General features: G+C 47.6%; 1 protein-coding gene across 3 annotated transcripts in view; it reads right to left on the bottom strand.

The window, feature by feature from the left end:
- Window positions 1-18,268, bottom strand: part of PLCB1 (phospholipase C beta 1) — a 2,173,917-nt gene that overhangs the window by 714,425 nt on the left and 1,441,224 nt on the right. For all 3 annotated transcript variants that reach the window (XM_085612648.1, XM_085612647.1, XM_085612649.1), the window contains exon 12: window positions 16,285-16,367. In XM_085612648.1, the coding sequence (XP_085468774.1) occupies window positions 16,285-16,367 (83 nt within the window). The remainder of the gene's footprint in view (window positions 1-16,284; window positions 16,368-18,268) is intronic.

Here is an 18,268-nt window from a genome sequence, read left to right as displayed (position 1 = left end):
GGCCTATTTAATCTAGCTGTCAATTCCTTGTAAAGTGGTATCCCATATACCCAGGGCTTGTACATTAAATGCTACTGGTGTGCTTGCAGTGTTGATTGTGCCACCCACCAAAATAGCTTTTCAAACCTATCCCAGGCCTCTGCCATTGCAGGGCCTGTGCGTGCAGTGTTAGTGCCGCTGTGATGTGGCACCTAAAGTGTGTGCCATGTCCGTGACCCCCCTTTTTCTACAGGTCAGTCACCCCTAAGCTAGGCCCTAATGTTATGCCTAAGGTGATGACCAATTCATAGTGTGTTTATGCCTATAATGATTACGCATAATGCGTTTATGCTTATGTTGATGCCTAATGTGGCTTCACAATGTGATTTATGCCTAATGTGGTGCCTCATGTGATTCATGCCCCATGATTATTGCATAATATGTTTATGCTGATGAGGTTTGGGCCTAATATGTTTTATGCCTAATGTGATTCATGCCTAATTGTTGTGCCTAATGTGATGCTATGGTATTTTAGGATGGTGTCTAATGCTAATGTGATAATACTCAGATCATTATGGTACCAGTAGTTACTGGCTGTGTTTTGGGTTTACTTACCTGATCTAATGGTTCTGACAGTGGCCCGATTGGCCCTGTCCTGTATATAATCCCCTGTGAATACGGCCTAGTGCCAGTTGGCACAGTGTAAATGTGTGATCATGTTTCTAATGTGTTTATGATAATACAAAGGCTGTTTTTGATATAACCTTGTGTGGAGTTTCTTTTGTAGTGTGCCTAGTGTGTTGCTGCTGTGTGTGTGTTGCGCAGACGCTTTACTCATTGCCTCTGGGATAAGTCTGACTGCTCATGCCAAGCTACCAAGGGGGTGAGCAAGGGTTATCATCAGTGTGTAACTCCCTTGCCCAGACTCGGGTGGTTTCTGCCTGGCTTAGGCGCAAGCCCTAGCCAACCTAGAAATCCCAGTTCTAACATTCACATAATGTGGTCAATGTAAATAGGTGGTTAACATGATTCTTGCCATCTGGAAAGTCATAATGATCTATAGCAATTCAACAGTATCTGTTAATTCCTAATCTACAGTAGGTTGGTACTAAGATTCAGAAGTAGTCAATTGCCCAGGACTAGCACAGTATGGGAAAATAAAAACCTCTTACTTGAAAAAGAACTAATGCCATTAAAAGCCTCCGGCCCAACCAATAAAAAGACCGAGCCCCTTAGGTCTTACGGGATGGGCGGTGTACCGCTCAATGTTCGGTTTGTCCAGATGAGCGGACACTGTTGAAGGCCCTACCCCATCACCACAATCCTGGAGATACTTTTATTCAATACCATGACAAATGGATCTGGACCAGGTATTACTGGGTATACATGTTATTTCCATTTAGGGGACACGATTTGTTATTACTGCCTTTACGTGCGGATATCCCTGCACCTAAATCTGGTGAATCCATAAGGATGGCCAATGTGAACTATCGCTAGCTGCTGACATCTGCTGTGATATGCATAGTAACGTTTCAGTTCAGGAAAGGTCAATTTAACCTTAATTTCTTCCGAGGTACGTAAATTGAGTACCATTAAAACGGTAATGGTAACACATTATGCACGGTAGAAAGCACTATACAAAAGAAAATTGCTATAATTACCACTTGTGCTAAGAATTAGGGATGCATAACCCAGGCAGTATTGGTTTTTACACAGAAATTATACCAGGAGGATAAAGTGCTTCTCAATTGTTTTTAACATAAAAGCAGAAAATAGAACAGTAATTTCTGAGATGCATTGCCTGGCATGCGGCTTCGCTCTGACGTATCTTCTCAAGGCCACCAAGTAGGTCTGGGTAGCTGTTGCTCCAGTCCCCCTTTAAGAGAGATGGACTGGCTGGACAGACAAGCTTGCGCCTCCAGCAGTTCAAGGAGTGTGTGAGGACAGGAAGTCTGCTTCACGTGGTTGCCAATGTTTGTTTAGTTTGGGTGTTGTTTTCCACAGGGAGACTCATTATTAGACAGAAGTGACAGCCAGGCACAACTGCCAAGGAAATACTGGTTCAGAAGAGGAAGGAAAGGACCCAGGGGGTCAAGAATAAGAACAGGTCAGGCGGAGGCAGCAATTATGCTGCATTCCTTACAGACACAGCTGGAAGAGACAGCCATTTGTTATTTCAGTTTCCATGCACCGGACATCCAAATATATGTGCAGAAACTGGACAGAAGGATGATATTTCAATTATTGCATGTAAAGGCAATCGCATATGGCACACTGGGCTATCTGAAGCAGAGATGTAATAAAATCAAGGAATCTGTTTACAGGGTGTGTGTAGGGCCCTCATGTGAGTAGGAGGTCCTGTCGCTGTTGGTATTTGTATGCTGAAATCAGGATGGCTTTACATAAGGGGGTTGTTGGAGGTGTGTCATGAAATTCACAGGGCGTCATCATGTAATTAAGGAAATCCTGCGTCTTAAATGTCAGAATAAGCACCAGAGACTTTAGATTGCCCCACAGTGTCCGATAGACCCTTCAGAGTTTCCCTACCCAGGGATGAAATAACACTGTACGCCACGGCGAGGACTTGTCATATTTTCAAGTGTAAGTAATGAACACTTTGGTGCAGAAATATAGAGCAATGGTTGGGCAGCTGCAGTATTTGCGTGCACGGGGCAACTGCCCAGTGTTTGGTGGGATATGTTACCAATCCCAGTGTGTGCAGTGGTGTAAATATGGACAGAAGCGCCCGAAGAAACCATGCGCGTGCCCCCTTTCTCATGCATTACGTGAGATGAAGGGGTTCATTGAAAAACAAGCGACTTTCAAGAAATACAACTTGTGCACATGTTAAAAAAAACGTTTTATTTATTTATACGATTGCCTTTTTCACATGCAATTTGTAGGCATTCGTAGGTACAATGCATTGGATCTCAGTCACTCCCCTTAGAATCCAATAGCAGCTGAGAAACCTGTTTTGGCCCCAGAAAAGTTGGTTGGAGGTTTGATTGAATTTTTTGCCATTTTTAAAAAATGTACTTGGGGGTTTGTTTATATTGCACAAACCAGCCCAGAGGTGTGAGAGATCTTTACAATGAAAATAAAAAGGGGCTTATCAAAAGGGTAGTGGAGGAGGGTATGCCATCCAAAAATGTGGCTGATGTCCAGTCCGCCATATTACAAGTGTGTTGTAGTGGATGGCACTCTAGTCTAAATAAGACTGGCAGGACATCAGCCACATGTCAAAAAGATTACCTTAAATAAGGCGCAAATGACAATTACAGACCTCCAAAAAGAAAAAGGTGTAATGACCTATTGTACATGGGAGCATTGCAAATATAATGTCATAGCTAGAGATGTACAGTAAAAGACTAAAAGACTGATGCACGAAAGCGTTATTCACATTCTGTGTATATGATAGAATATGTCAGTACATATGGACCTGACAGATGACAGTGGAGAAGGGATAATATACAGGTGAGAGGCCGGATAGAGGAGCAGGATTCAAGCTGAGACCAATAACATAAGATTGCAAATCTTGTTGCATATGTTGAATAGTAATGCGGAAGTAAAATCAACCAGCTAGCTGTTTGAACCCGATAAACTATAGTCTTTGGGTTAGACCACTCAAAGGGACAAGTTCTAATGGCAAAAATAAAGCAACACGATGACTAGAAGCCACTCTCAGAACAATGTTCCTACGTGCAAGAGATTCGTGTTTGATACTCAGTAAACTTACAAGAGAGGGACTTCAGTTTGATGTGGTGTGTTGAGCGTAGGACTAGGAAATGTGTTGTTGTCCCGTTCCCTGTTGAACAGTTATTGCTGAACTCTCCAGTGCTTAATTTGTAAAAGAAAGAATGCCGGTGCCTGAAGCTCTCCTCAGAAGCTCGTGGCTGCGCAATTAAGTGTCGCGCGCTGAATACCAAGGGGCAGATTTATGTTAACTGGCGCATCCCTGCATATTAGCAGGGATGCGCCAATTATTATGCGCCACAGCTGCGCCACCATGGATGCGCCGCATTTATAATGCGGCGCATCATGGGGCAAAAACAGCACAGATGCGTGACGCATCTGTGCCGTAAAAGTGGCGCATTGCTGGAGTTGCGTCGCAAGCGCGACGCAGCTCCAGCAATGTTCTGGGGGCCCTATCTGTACAATGCTGCGTCAATCCTTACGCCTGCTTCAAGCAGGCGCAGGGTTTTGACGCAGCATGGGCCTAAAAGTGACTGAGTGAAATCTTGTAGATTTCACTCAGCCGCTTTTAGGAGGCGTTCCTGCGCCGGAACGCCCCCACCTGCCCTGGAACGCCTACATGTGGCGCACGGCTTTACAACGTGACGCATCTCCCAGATGCGTCACGTTGTAAATACCCCGCACCATGGTGCAGGATTTGCGCCGCTGCTGCGTCACGAAAGTCACGCAACGGCGGCGCAAAAGTGGCGCAAGTGCAACATAAATCTGCCCCCAAGGGTGCTTAGTCTTGAGTTCACTTCAGGCCTCTTAAATTCACTTCCAGACACTATTGTCCCATTAATTCACCCCATCAGGTCCCTGTATCTTCTATAGCGACAAGTATGCCTCCTTTCTCTTCCCCCTTCTTTCCCGTTTGTGTTTATTTTTCTCTCTTGCGCTTTGTCAATATCTGACAAGAAAAATAAGTGCATACCCAAAAATAAGCGCTGTTGGTTGGCCCTAACCGGCAACAACGGGCTCAAATTAAGCACATCCTTTGCCTCAATGACAGGACACACATGCATAGCTATAGGAGTCTATCTGAACTGAAGAACTCCTTCCTGTTGCTTCCCTTGTTCACGTTCACTGAATCAGGCACCGAGATAGCCATCATGTCAGATTAGCTTATGACCGAGCCAGTGTAAAGAGATCAATAGCTTGAAAGGCACAGGGCTGGCTGACAGGGAGAGTGAAGCTTTACTCTTAGTAAATTTATTTCAAAGATAATCTCTTGCAATCGAGAGGATTGGAAAAGAGCTGTAACAGCCCAGCCAAGTGGAGTCACACAAAGACGGGCCAAAAAAAACGGAGCATAAGGGCTGTGGTCTAAGGAGCCGTCATATAAACACCGAAAGCCCAAAGTAAACCTTTTCATATTGAGTTTGTTTGATTGATGCTGCCTTCCTTCATTTTACCGGTGCTTCAACTCCTGCCATTACTTCAGAAACTAGAGCTCTTGCTAGGAAGAAGCACAAATATAATATGAGAATGAAAAATGTGTACAGACTTTCTCACTGGATACTATATACCAGTGGCGGCTGGTAACATTTGAAAGTGGTAGGGCATACAAGTTTTTGATATGACATGTAGCGAGTGAAGCGAGCAAGCTCAATGAACAAAGATGTGGTCCAGATTGGGTCTTCCTCCCATGAAAAATTTGAAAAGTATTGGGAAATTGTGCATTATAAAGCAAATAAATTTAATGAGAAAGCAATGTTTATAAAGCAGCGGGAACGTATAGTCTTGTAATATTAAACACATTAAAAACTGCCTCATATCTTACTGCATTATTATGTTTAACAGTTACTGTAGAGTGAAAATTGTACAGCGCAACAACTTCAGCACTTTAAAGTGTGTTCTTGCCCAGTGTCTAGCACTGCGGGGCATCGACTTTGGAAGAAAAAGCTCTAACCATGCTTCAGAAAGCAACCACAGCTGCTGGCTGCAATCAGCCTTATAGAAATATGCGCAGACAGGTCTTTAAGTCGCATAAAAAAGTGTAGGCTCTCTAAAAGAGCAATTTTAGCTCCTTATGTTGTCTATTAAATCTTATGCATTACTGTAAAATAGGCCCACAGCCCTGGGAAGCTTTGAATTCGAATTCCTCTGTATAAAATGCAGGAGCGTACGAGGAGAAGTAATTTACATACTTCGAGCTTTTTATACAGAATCAATGTATAGAGAAAATAAGGCCGCAGTACAACACTGTTGTCAAACCTCAAATGAGTTAATATAAAACACATGAGCTCCTTGAATTGATTTTGTGGCACAGATTGGGCCAGTGCTTAATTTAAGCCGGTGCTTTCCGGTGCTCACCACCGGCACTTAATTGGTTTCCGTAGCTCGGCACTGGCACCTAATTGTCAAAACCATACTTAGAACAGTCCACCACATGGTGGCGCTGCTCATCTAATTAAGAGATGAGCAGAAACACTGTAGTTTAGGACTAAAATATACATTTAAATTGCTAATACCTACCTACCCAGCCATTCCTTCAGCTTTGGGGACCTGGAATAATCGGAACTGTCGCGTTTACATGCGAGAGAGATGTTTAGTAGTTATTTTGGCAGCGATGACAAGGGCGATGGGTGGTGCAAGCTGCAGTGACCTCCTGGCCAGAGCCCTGGCACTTAATATTTTACAAATTAAGCACTGAATTGGGCAAAATTAATCACTGTGAATCATGGAAGAGCTGTATTGAAAATTAACCCTGGAGGTGCATCCGCGACATGCGCCAATGTGAAATATTTTGGTTCTGTGACCCAGCACCTCGCTCTTATCTTGTTAAAACAAAGCAGATATGTATGTCGCAGAACAAAAACTAGTTTGAACTCAAAGTTGGGCACCTCCCTTGTAAAGAAATCACAGGTGAGCGGACCTGCATCAGAATCGTTTTAAAATACAAGGCTGGGAAGACAAACATGTGGCGCCTTCAACGCGAGACTCATTTGGTGCCTAGAGTGAAGGAACAATGCGGTCTTCATGCAAATGCCTCCTTCGTCACAGTAAAGGGGCCTATTTATGACATAACATCTCCTAACAGACACTAACTAACCATGATCTGGTACCTGCTGCTAAATATACTAGGCTCTGGTTAGAATTATACATTACCATATCACTGTAATTCTGCTGAGAAATTACAAATGCAGGGTCTTTAAGGGCGTTATTTATGTATAATCAACATTTTTTGTAGCCCACATATATTCTTTTAAGCTGATTGGTTTTGCAAAAGATATTTTTGCAGTTTCACTTTTCGCCCAGATCCCACATGCGTGTTCCACGTCATAGCACCCACCACCCTGGTGTTTTCAACCCCGTGGAATGGTCATCCTCGCCCGCCTGGTTGGTGACTCCACTCCCCTGCCACCCAGACTAATGCACACTAAAATGGCCAGAATACAAATTCAATAAACTATTCTATTCGTTGAGCTGCAAAGAGCTGACATCTAATGGCCTAGCTGCATGTTATTGACCCACAAGAATAAAGTTATAATTCTGGCCTCCCCAGTTGATGCCATTGTGTGATCCTGTGCAAGCCACATTATTACTTTATGCCCCATTTCTTGTGTAGCAATGCTTCCATAGGGGTAGAATCCGCTATACTTGTGGACAATGAACTTGGTCCTTGCATGGGAGAGGCAGCACGAGAACACTGTACTTCTCGGGGAGTCCAGGGCAGCTCAGCAGAGGAATCTAGTTGTGCAGGTTGGTAAGAAATGAAATCTTCACACAGCATAATGTTTCAGTACCAGATCAGATAGCAGTCTATGCTGCCAAGTAATGTATCCATGGGTATATATAGTGCCACCAGCCCCTAAACGGGCCTATATAGGTTCAAAAATGCCAGCCTGGGCCTCACCTGGAGAACTGCCCAACTCCGGAGTTCACAAGTCTTGTCCTACTGCCCTACTCCGGAGAGCAACCATTGGACTAGCTGCTGCCAGCACTGAAGTAATGTTAATCTGATTCAGACACTGCCTCAGCTCCAACAAACACGCAATCCGACTCAAGTGACACAGTGTAAAACGGCTTCCTACTGCCATCCACTCCGATTGCCACTGCAGACTCACGCGTGGGAAGCAGTCTCAGGTCGAGTCTGTGCAGACTCGATTCCTTGGCCTCCGTCTGCCACACCCATTCCCAACTCGTCACAGCAGGGTGGGTCCCACCACGCCTCATCCTGTAATGAGTTGGGAAAGGGTGGGGTGACAAGCTCTTCACTCTCTGATTGACGTGGAGAGTTAGCGATACCGGACTTGTATTTAAAATGCCCGGGGCTAACTTTACCTCCAGGCCATCGGGGGTGGAGACTGCGCCTTGCAGCTACGTCTTTGCCAAGATGCTGACCTCACAGGCTTCAGGGCTGTGAGATTGTCAGCCCAGCAAACACTTAGGCTTCTTTGGTCCTGCCTGGGGAGCAAGCAAGCAGAGTCACGTGACAGTGTCCACAATGGTCACTGGACAATGGCGGCAGTGTCGGTGAGTGGGGCAGACAGTGCCCTGTGTTCTAGTAGTAAGTAGACTACAATATAGGAGGTATTTTTTTAAATTAAAACAAATATGAGCATTGCCAATGCTTATTGAGGAATGTAACAGGGGGAGCCCCGACGCCCTCGGAGAGAAACCGCCCCTGGTATATACAAACATCAATCTCAGTCAGACTCAGACGGTGCTTTCCATTTCCAGAGCTAGTTTAACTAGCACCTCTTCACACTCCCTTCCTCCTCTGCTTCAACCCACCTGTGTCCACTCTGCACCAGACTTTCCAACTAACAGGTTGCCACCATTAGCGCCCCTTCACATGGTTTACAGGTGAAGATATTTTTTGTTATTGTTTGGTAAGTTTTATTGAATTTTTGCGTACTACAAAAAAGAAGGTGCATTCTAAATAGAATAGCCGATTCCGAGACAGGATAATGATTGGTGCGCAAGAATAGTACAGATAGGATGCACATATTTCCATCCTAAGGCCAGGGAGCATATTTACAAGCCCCTAACGCCACCAAAGTGTCACTTTTTCTGATGCTTCGATGGCGTTGCTCTCAACCCCATCTTTGCAAGGTGGCGTTAAGCCACTTAACGTGGCTTAAATACCACCTTGTAAATATGCCCCTTACAGCAGTAGTCAGGGAAGGGCAATGGGTGTTGAAGTGGGAATTCCGCCTCAACATCCATTGCTTTTGACACTGCCCCTTATTCACAAAGATGGGGCAGCTCCAAAAACTAAGACCAGGAAGTACCTGGTCTTAGGATGGCGATACAAGGAGAAATCATTAATTTCTCATCATATTTTGCTCTTTCTATGTGTGCTGAATTGTGCAGCACACAGAGAAAGAGCAAACTGCCTTTAAAGATTGTTTATGTGCAAGAAGGTCTCCCTTCTTGCACATAAACGATCACCCCTGCAGAGCAGGGATCCTTACAACACAGCTCAAGGGTGCCTGCGCTGGCGCTAGTCAGCTTTTTTAGCTTAATCCTCTTCCGGATCTCGCTACGCTCTAATGGTTTGTTTAGTTTCATACGCTCATTATCAGAAACTGAATTTATTGGCAGGGTCTGGAGAAAGTTGAGACAAATATCTTTTTGGAATAGAAACTGAGGGGCAGTACAAGTGGGCATAGAATTTCTGAAAAATCTTTAGAATATTGCCTGTCTTGGGTTTAGTTAGGCCTTGGTGGACCTTAATGTTAGAAATTAGTGGGGAGTTTCTTTAAAGTTTCAATTAGGAGGCTAAAGATTTTCCTGCTTTGTTCAGGTAAAACATGTTTTACTTTTCTGCGCTTGTACCCATAGATTAGCATGCTTGCTGATTGTTTTATTAAATACATATTTTCTTTTTGAGTGTTGAAAGTGCCAAGGAGTCTTTTGAATGTCTGAATATTATATCCTAGGATTTGATATCAGCCGACAATTAGTCTAAGCCAGATTTGATTTCTTTATTTTTCTTGGACATACAACTTATCATTTGGTCTCTAAAAAAGCATTTTCATGTGTCCCGAAGAGTAATCGGGGAGGAGACAGAGGAAGTGTTGTCTTGTTGAAACTGGGCTTACTCTTAGTGCAACTCCTGCACGTCTAGCTCATTCTCTAGAAGTTTAATGTTCATGCACCACAAACAGTTTTTGGGCTGAGGGGTTAACATCTTAAACACAACTGAGACAGCTGCATGATCAGAAATGGTAATGGGTTTCATGGAGGAGGCTAATGTGTCTTGTACACTTGCAATGTCAACCAACATGTAATCACCTCTTGAAAAACTACTGTGTGAAGGAGCAAAGAATGTGAAGTCATTACTGGTGGGATTATAGAGCCTACACACGTCCATGAGGCCATGAAAAGTAGAAAGTGCTCACACTGACTTATGCGTTTTTGGAGATCTGTATTTAAAGGCCGAGCTTCTATTTATGATAGTGTCCATTGGTAGATTAAAGTCTCCCCCCAAACATTATTTGGGCCTTCGTTGGGAGTAAAGACAACTTTGCGGACAATCTGTACCAGAATAGAGGGTCATCAACATTAAGTGCGTATATGTCACCTAAAAATAATTATGTGTCCCCCGATTGGAGTCGGGTGATCAGCCATCTATCACTGTCATCCTGCTTTGAGGCAATGATTGATAAGCCTGAATTCTTGACTATTATGGTGACTACCTCATTTTTCCTATAGCATGCCGGGCATAAGGGTAAATCATTCTCTCATCCATTGCACTTAGCTAGTGCTTATTCTTGCCCAGTCTTTGTTTCTTGGGTAAACACCAGGTCACCTTTTAGTGTGTGGCAATAATCAGCAATTACTTTGTTCTCCACTGGGTGGTTAAGCCCTTTAGTGTTCAGAGAAATTACTTTCAGAGTAGACATAATTCAATCATATAAGAATACCATGTACGTTGTTTAGTTTTTTCAAGTTAGCCTCGAGTGTAGTGGAATTGTCCTGCATTTCTTTTATTGGAGAGTCAGGAAACAAGGGTTCCTGTTTTGATTTTTTGAGATTGCCTTTCCCCTTCCTTCCTCACTTTTTCTTTGTGGTCCTTTGAATCAGCCATTTTGATAGTACACTTTCCTCAGTTCTGGGACTAACCCCTCCAACAGGATTGACCTAATTAAGCTTGAAATCACACACAATGCTTCAAGGTTGTAGAAGTGGATAATTAGACAAGAGCTATGGATCCAGAAGCTTAGTAACGTAACAGGCTGCTAGAGAGATCCACAGTGGTCAAAGGGTCACAGTGATCCAAATTGGAACCAGACGGGTCATGGGTTGGGTACTCAGCTTTCATAAGCCAACATGTTGATGCGAGAACCAAATCTCTCAAGCCCAGCAATAGCTCCCAGTGCCGCAGGCCATCAGTCCATCATGAAACTTTGCATACTCAGGTTCACATGCCCTGAGGAGGGGTGATCGATGACAGTAAGTGGGGAGTCCAAGGAGACACCAGTTAGCACTGAGAGAGAGTCACTTGGCCCAGAACTCCACGTGAGTGAGGAAGCTGCCCTTAGGGCACTGCCCAGACGAGGAATACTCCAGTTCTCAAGATGCCTGTCGGTGTTGGTCCACTGATTGTCCCACTGTGTTTGAAAGCTGCAACACCCTATCTATGGGGCAGCACACATAACCTGCTCGGGCCTTCCACCCCTACTTTGATAACAAACACTGCTTCCAACTTCCGGCAGATCCCATCAGTACCTCCGATCCATTACGACTCAACAAGGCACTGCTTTCTTTTCTTATGCACCTCGTGGTCAGCCAGGCAATCAATCAATCAATCAATCAATCAAAGACATTTCTAGAGCGCGCTACATACCCGTAGGGTCTCAAGGCGCTGGGGGGGGGGGGTGCCGCTACTGCTCGAACAGCCAGGTCTTCAGCTTCTTCCTGAAGGGGAGGTGGTCTTGGGTCAGGCGCAGGTCGGTCGGGAGGGAGTTCCAGGTCTTGGCGGCCAGGTAGGAGAAGGACCTTCCTCCTGTGGTCGCTCTTCGGATGCGGGGGACGGCGGCGAGGGCGTGGCTGGCGGATCGGAGGTGGCGTTTGGGAGCGTAGAAGTTGACTCGGCTGTTGAGGTAGCTCGGGCCTTGGTCGTGTAGGGCTTTGTGAGCGTGGGTGAGGAGGCGGAAGGTGACTCTCTTGCTGACGGGGAGCCAGTGGAGGTCTCTCAGATGTCCGGAGATGTGGCTGGTTCGTGGGATGTCGAGGATGAGTCTGGCTGAGGCGTTTTGGATCCGCTGGAGTCTCTTCTGGAGCTTGGCGGTGGTGCCGGCGTAGAGGGCGTTGCCGTAGTCCAGTCGGCTGGTGACGAGGGCCTGGGTGACGGTCTTCCTGGTCTCTGTGGGGATCCACCAGAAGATCTTCCGTAGCATGCGTAGGATGTTGAAGCATGACGAGGAGACGGCGTTGACTTGCCTGGTCATGGAGAGGGAGGAGTCCAGGATGAAGCCCAGGTTGCGTGCATGGTCTGTCGGTTTGGGTGCGGTGCCCAGGGCGGGAGGCCACCAGGAGTCGTCCCAGGCGGAGGGTGAGGAGCCCAGGATGAGGATCTCCGTCTTGTCTGAGTTCAGCTTCAGGCGGCTGGTCGTCATCCACTCGGCTACCTCTTTCATCCCTTCTTGTAGGTTGGCTTTGGCGGCGGCGGGGTCGTTGGTCAGGGAGAGGATCAGCTGGGTGTCGTCGGCGTAGGAGATTATGCTGAGGTTGTGTTTGCGTACGATGGCCGCGAGGGGGCTCATGTAGACGTTGAAGAGGGTGGGGCTCAGAGACGATCCTTGGGGGACGCCGCAGATGACTTCGGAGGCCTCTGACTTGTATGGTGGTAGGCGGACTCTCTGTGTTCTACCGCCGAGGAAGGAGATGATCCATTCTAGCGCCTTGTCCTGGATTCCGACGTTGCTGAGGCGCCGTACTAGGGTGCGGTGGCAGACCGTGTCGAAAGCCGCGGAGAGGTCTAGGAGGATGAGGGCCGCTGTTTCTCCATTGTCCATCAGGGCTCGGATGTCATCGGTGGCGGCGATGAGGGCAGTCTCGGTGCTGTGATTGGCTCGGAAGCCGGACTGAGAGGGGTCGAGGGATCCGTTTGTCTCGAGGAAGGCGGCCATCTGCTTGTTGACGGTCTTCTCGATGACTTTGGCTGGAAACGGGAGAAGCGAGATGGGGCGGTAATTCTTGAGGTCGGTGGGGTCCGCTGTTGGTTTCTTGAGTAGGGCGCTGAGTTCCGCGTGCTTCCAGCTCTCCGGGAAGGTGGCGGTGTAGAAGGATGTGTTGATGATGTCTCGCAGGTGGGGTGCGATGACAGCGTCGGCCTTGTTGAAGACGTGGTGAGGGCAGGGGTCAGTCGGTGATCCGGAGTGGATGGAGTTCATCGTGCGGATGGTGTCTTCGGTACTGATCGGGGTCCAGGCGTGGAGGGTGGTGGTGGGGGGTGGTTGTTCGGTCATGCTGTGCGTTGGTTGGTTGTCGAAGCTGCTGTGTATGTCTGTGATCTTGTTGTGGAAGTATGAGGCGAGGGAGTTGCAGAGGTCTTGCGATGGGGTGATGTCGTTGTTTCCTGCGCTGGGGTTGGAAAGCTCTTTCACGATGTTGAAGAGTTCCTTGCAGTTGTGTGCGTTGTTGTCCAGCCGGTCCTTGAATGCTGTTTTCTTGGCGGCGCGGATCAGCTGGTGGTGCTTCCGGGTAGCAAGCTTGAAGGAGGTCCTGTTGTCCGGTGTCGGTTCCCTTTTCCAGACTTTCTCGAGGGCTCGGCAGTTCTTCTTGGAGCTCTTGAGTTCGTCGGTGAACCATGGGGCCTTCTTGCTGCCGGGTCTGCTGGGCGCGGTCCTCAGTGGGGCGAGTTCGTCCGCGCAGTTGCTGATCCACTTCGTGAGGTTGTCGGCGGCCTGGCTGGGGTTCGCTGAGCTGGCAGGAGGGTGCTGGCTCAGGGAGGTGGCGAGCTGGTCTGCCGTGATCTTGTTCCAGCTTCTGCGGGCGGCCTGTTGTTGGTGATGGTGGGTCGGCGTTCTCTTGAAGGTGAAGTGGACGCAGCTGTGGTCCGTCCAGTGAAGCTCTGTGGCGTGGCTGAAGTCGATGTCTGTGCTGGATGAGAAGACGGCGTCGAGAGTGTGTCCGGCAAGGTGGGTGGGGGTGGACACCAGTTGCTTGAGTCCCAGGTTGGCGAGGTTGTCGAGCAGGGTGCTGGTGTCGCGGTCGTTGTTGTTCTCCAGGTGGAAGTTGAGGTCTCCCAGGAGGATGTAGTCAGCGGAGGGGAGGGCAAGCGGGCTGACGAAGTCGGCGATGTCCTCGCTGAATTGGGTGCGTGGTCCCGGGGGTCGGTAGATCAGGGTGCCTCTGAGGGTGGTGGTCGGGTTGGTGTGGATCTGGAAGTGCAGGTGTTCGGCGCTGGTCAGGGTGTTGTCGGTGCTGGTCGTGAGACGGATGGTGTTCTTGTGGATGATGGCGATGCCTCCTCCCATCTGGTTGGTGTTTCGGTCCCTCCGGACGATCTTGTAGCCCTCTGGGATGGCGATGGCGATGTCGGGAGCTGAAGAGGCGTTCATCCAGGTCTCCGTGAGGAAGGCAACGTCAGGGGCTGTGGCGTCGAGGAGGTTCCAGAGTTCGATGGCGTGTCTGTGGACGGAGCGGGTGTTGAGCAGGATGCACTTGAGGTGGGTACTGCTGGTGTTCGGCTTGGTGGGTGCGGGGCAGGATCGGATGCATGAGAACTTGCAGGCGTGGCAGCTGAAAGGTCCGTTGGTACGTCCAGGAGTGGCTTGATGGCATTCTGGGTGTCGGCCGGTGTTGAGAGCGCTGAGGGTGGCGGCTGAGTACGTCAGGCGTGTAGGACGGGGTCTTCGAGGTCCAGGGGTCCTGGCACTGGGCGCGGTCCGGTCGCGGACGGGCGCAGACGGGCTTACCTTTGGCGCACCTTCGGCGCGCAATCGGCGCGCCCGCTGCGCGTGACCGCTGCGCGTTCGCACGGTCGCCATTTAAGGCCAAGTGCGCGGGTGGGCGGGGCAGCTGGGAGGCGGGAGCAGAAGGGAAAGGGGGCGTGGTCAGCGGTGGTGGCGGGAAGCGGGGAGCGGGGAGGGAAGGCGGAGGGCGGCGAGGTAGGCGGGCAGACAGGAAGGAGAACGATAAAAACGGGCAAAAGCGACTAAAACAGCAGGCACAAATGCTCAAACAGGACGCTGACACAGGAAGTCAAATACAGTGAAAACAAGCACAAATGTTGTACAGAGGCAAAGCACAAAACAGACGGCAGCGGCGTCAGCCGGCCACGAGGCAAAGGAACAAGCACAAATGATTTACAAAACAAGACAGACTGCAGCGGCGTCAGCCGGCAACGAGGCAACGGAACAAGCACAAATGATTTACAAAACAAGACAGACTGCAGCGGCGTCAGCCGGCAATGAGGCGGGCAGCGAGGCAGAGGGCAAAGCGGAGTGGCACACGCAGCAGCTGGTGGCCGTGCGGCGCGGGGGTGTCCCACAAGTGGGTCACACTCTCCTGCGTCGCACGGTCGCCATTTAAGGCCAAGTGCGCGGGTGGGCGGGGCAGCTGGGAGGCGGGAGCAGAAGGGAAAGGGGGCGTGGTCAGCGGTGGTGGCGGGAAGCGGGGAGCGGGGAGGGAAGGCGGAGGGCGGCGAGGTAGGCGGGCAGACAGGAAGGAGAACGATAAAAACGGGCAAAAGTGACTAAAACAGCAGGCACAAATGCTCAAACAGGACGCTGACACAGGAAGTCAAATACAGTGAAAACAAGCACAAATGTTGTACAGAGGCAAAGCACAAAACAGACGGCAGCGGCGTCAGCCGGCCACGAGGCAAAGGAACAAGCACAAATGATTTACAAAACAAGACAGACTGCAGCGGCGTCAGCCGGCAACGAGGCAACGGAACAAGCACAAATGATTTACAAAACAAGACAGACTGCAGCGGCGTCAGCCGGCAATGAGGCGGGCAGCGAGGCAGAGGGCAAAGCGGAGTGGCACACGCAGCAGCTGGTGGCCGTGCGGCGCGGGGGTGTCCCACAAGTCAGAGGGCAAAAGATTATCTTTGAAGGACGAACTTGCCGGTTTGGTGCAGCCTCTAGGGTCAGGTAGGGTTGGCCTCACCTGAAATCCAGAGGTTTGAACCTTTGTGCAGTGTAGAGGGCTTGCGGGAGATCCAGGAGGAGCCGCCATCTTGCGTGGGCACCAGGCCACGCATTCCAGGTAAAGATATGATATCACACGTTAGGACAGAAGATGAGCTGTAAACCCCTGCACAGAGTAGCTTTCCAATTTGTGTTGGGAGGCTGTGCACAGCACAGCAAATGCCATTAAAGCATTTGAAACCTCCCCAGGACATTAGAGGCCACCTCAGAAGCATTTTGTGTGTGGGGGATGGGGGTGCAGGTAGATGTGCCTCAGTCTGTGCTTAGGGCAAAGCCCACTCCCTCCAAGGCCCAGATCTCTCCTCTCACACAGAGAAAAGTTATTAGAAGTTGGCGTGTCTGCTGCACTATCATCCATGCATATTATTCCCCTCGAATGCACAGCACCAAGTCACCTTGTAGGACGTTTTCACAATACATACACATATTCATATTTAAATTAAATGCATTGACTTACGAGTCTACATGGTTTTCAAAGGAGAGGAGGATTGGGTATGGCGATGTCTTAAATGCACATTCAGCGATAGCTTCTATCACTTCCTAAAATAGAAACAATAAAAAACACATTTGGTCCAAATGTGTATTTCACCATTGTACACAGAATTATCACAATATATGTTTCTAGAGGAATGGACGTCTGCTAAAAAGAATGTGTGCACAGCACTATACATGTCAACATTTACATGCAGTGTACTCTTTGCCAAATCGGAAATGCGAACTGTTTTGCACTTAAGATATATTAATAAAAAAGTAAATGGTTTTAAGACTATGAAAAAAATATGTAAATGGTAATCCTAGCAGCATGATTCTGGGGTCCTTGTAAAACGTACATTTCTAGGCTAGAAATAAGTGACATGCTGCAATAAGAGACTGTGGGTACTTGGGATGTTGATTTGTTTGCAAACAATCTTTACCAAATTGCAGAATGATGAGGACAAAGATAAAGGACATTCAATATAAGAAGATATCCACCAACAGCAATCGCAATGGGGTTGATCAGCAATTTGTGCCACAGTGCTGAGACCATAAAACTCAACAACAGCCTATGCTGTTATGCCCTTGTAAACCATTGTGATTGTCACACAGCAGCAAGGAGAGATAACTTTCCCTGACTGGCAACCCATTAGTCTGGAACCATTGAATCGAAGTAGGAAAGCTAAAAGGAATAATACTTTGAGATTCACATACCAGTGGTTTGTATCAAATATAAAACAAACCTTAATTTGCACAATGATTGAAGCTTGCAAAATCATAGTAAATCAGTTTATATATGCTCTGGATGGAAAACAATCAATAGTAAGTAACACTTTTATTAAACTAACATATACTAGGTATCTTACCACTTAAAGTGAACCTCAGAGAGCTGGCTAGTAGCAATTCAGTGCTCTTTTTATTTTATGTGTGATACAAAAAGCCAAGTTTTGAGCTGTTTCCTGAAACATGGCAAGGTGGGCTGAGATCTTAAGGCCAATGGAAGAGAATTCCAAAGTTTGCAGCAAGACAGTGCAGATTCATGACCCCCCCCCCCTCCCCATCTACGTTTCTTTACCTTGGGGACTTTTATCAGATAGGCTGATGAGGACTATAGGGCCAGTACCAAAGAAAGCTATTGCAGTGATAATGAGGACCCCTATCGTACAAAGCATTGTGAATGATGCACAGAGATTTGAACCTTACCCTATCCACTACAGGTAACCAATGACTGTCCTGTATATCCTTAGTGACTGAGCAGAATTTAGACACTTTCAGGAGCAGCCGAGCTGCATCATTTTGCTATGATTGTAATTTTGTCAATACGCTTTTTGTTATACCTAAATACAAAGCATTGCAATAATCAATCCTCGAAAGGATGAGAGCAAGCACAACCATTATTTGGAGGTCCAAGGGGATGAATGGAAACACTCTTGTCAGTAATCTGAAAATGTAGAAACAAGTGGAAGTGATATGATTAATCTGCTATGAAAAACTGAGCTGGTCATCAAAAATCACTGCAAGATGTTTTACCTTTGAGATAGGGGTAGGTAATCTGCTAGGGCCAACATGTTGAGTTCCAAAAATTTGTGTTCTTCCCAAAAAGAATCACCTTGGTTTTTTTGACCTTCAAATTTAGAAAGTTCCTCTGCATCCAAATAGATACCTGAGTTTGACAATGCTTCAGGTTTAAGGATGTAGGAGCCTCGCCTTCAGGAAAAGAGACAATAATTTGAGTATCATCGGCGTAGGAGACAGCCGACAGGCCACATGATTGGATAAGCTCTAAGAGCAGAGTGCTATAAAGGTTAAATAGCGTTGGGGATAAATAAGAACCCAGAGGCACCCTGCAAGAAAGAGAAAAAAGTTTAGATTTAAAGCCGCTCAATTCAACCCTTTGTACTCTATTTGTTTGGAAAGAGCTAAGAAGGGAAAGAGCTGTCCACCTATCCTGAGCCTCTCAAGCCAGT

This window comes from Triturus cristatus, chromosome 6 (assembly GCF_964204655.1).
Source record: "Triturus cristatus chromosome 6, aTriCri1.1, whole genome shotgun sequence".
NCBI classification, from domain to species: Eukaryota; Metazoa; Chordata; class Amphibia; order Caudata; family Salamandridae; genus Triturus; species Triturus cristatus.
The sequence above is the reverse complement of the archived record's forward strand: the minus strand, read 5'-3'. Positions and strand labels throughout refer to the sequence as shown.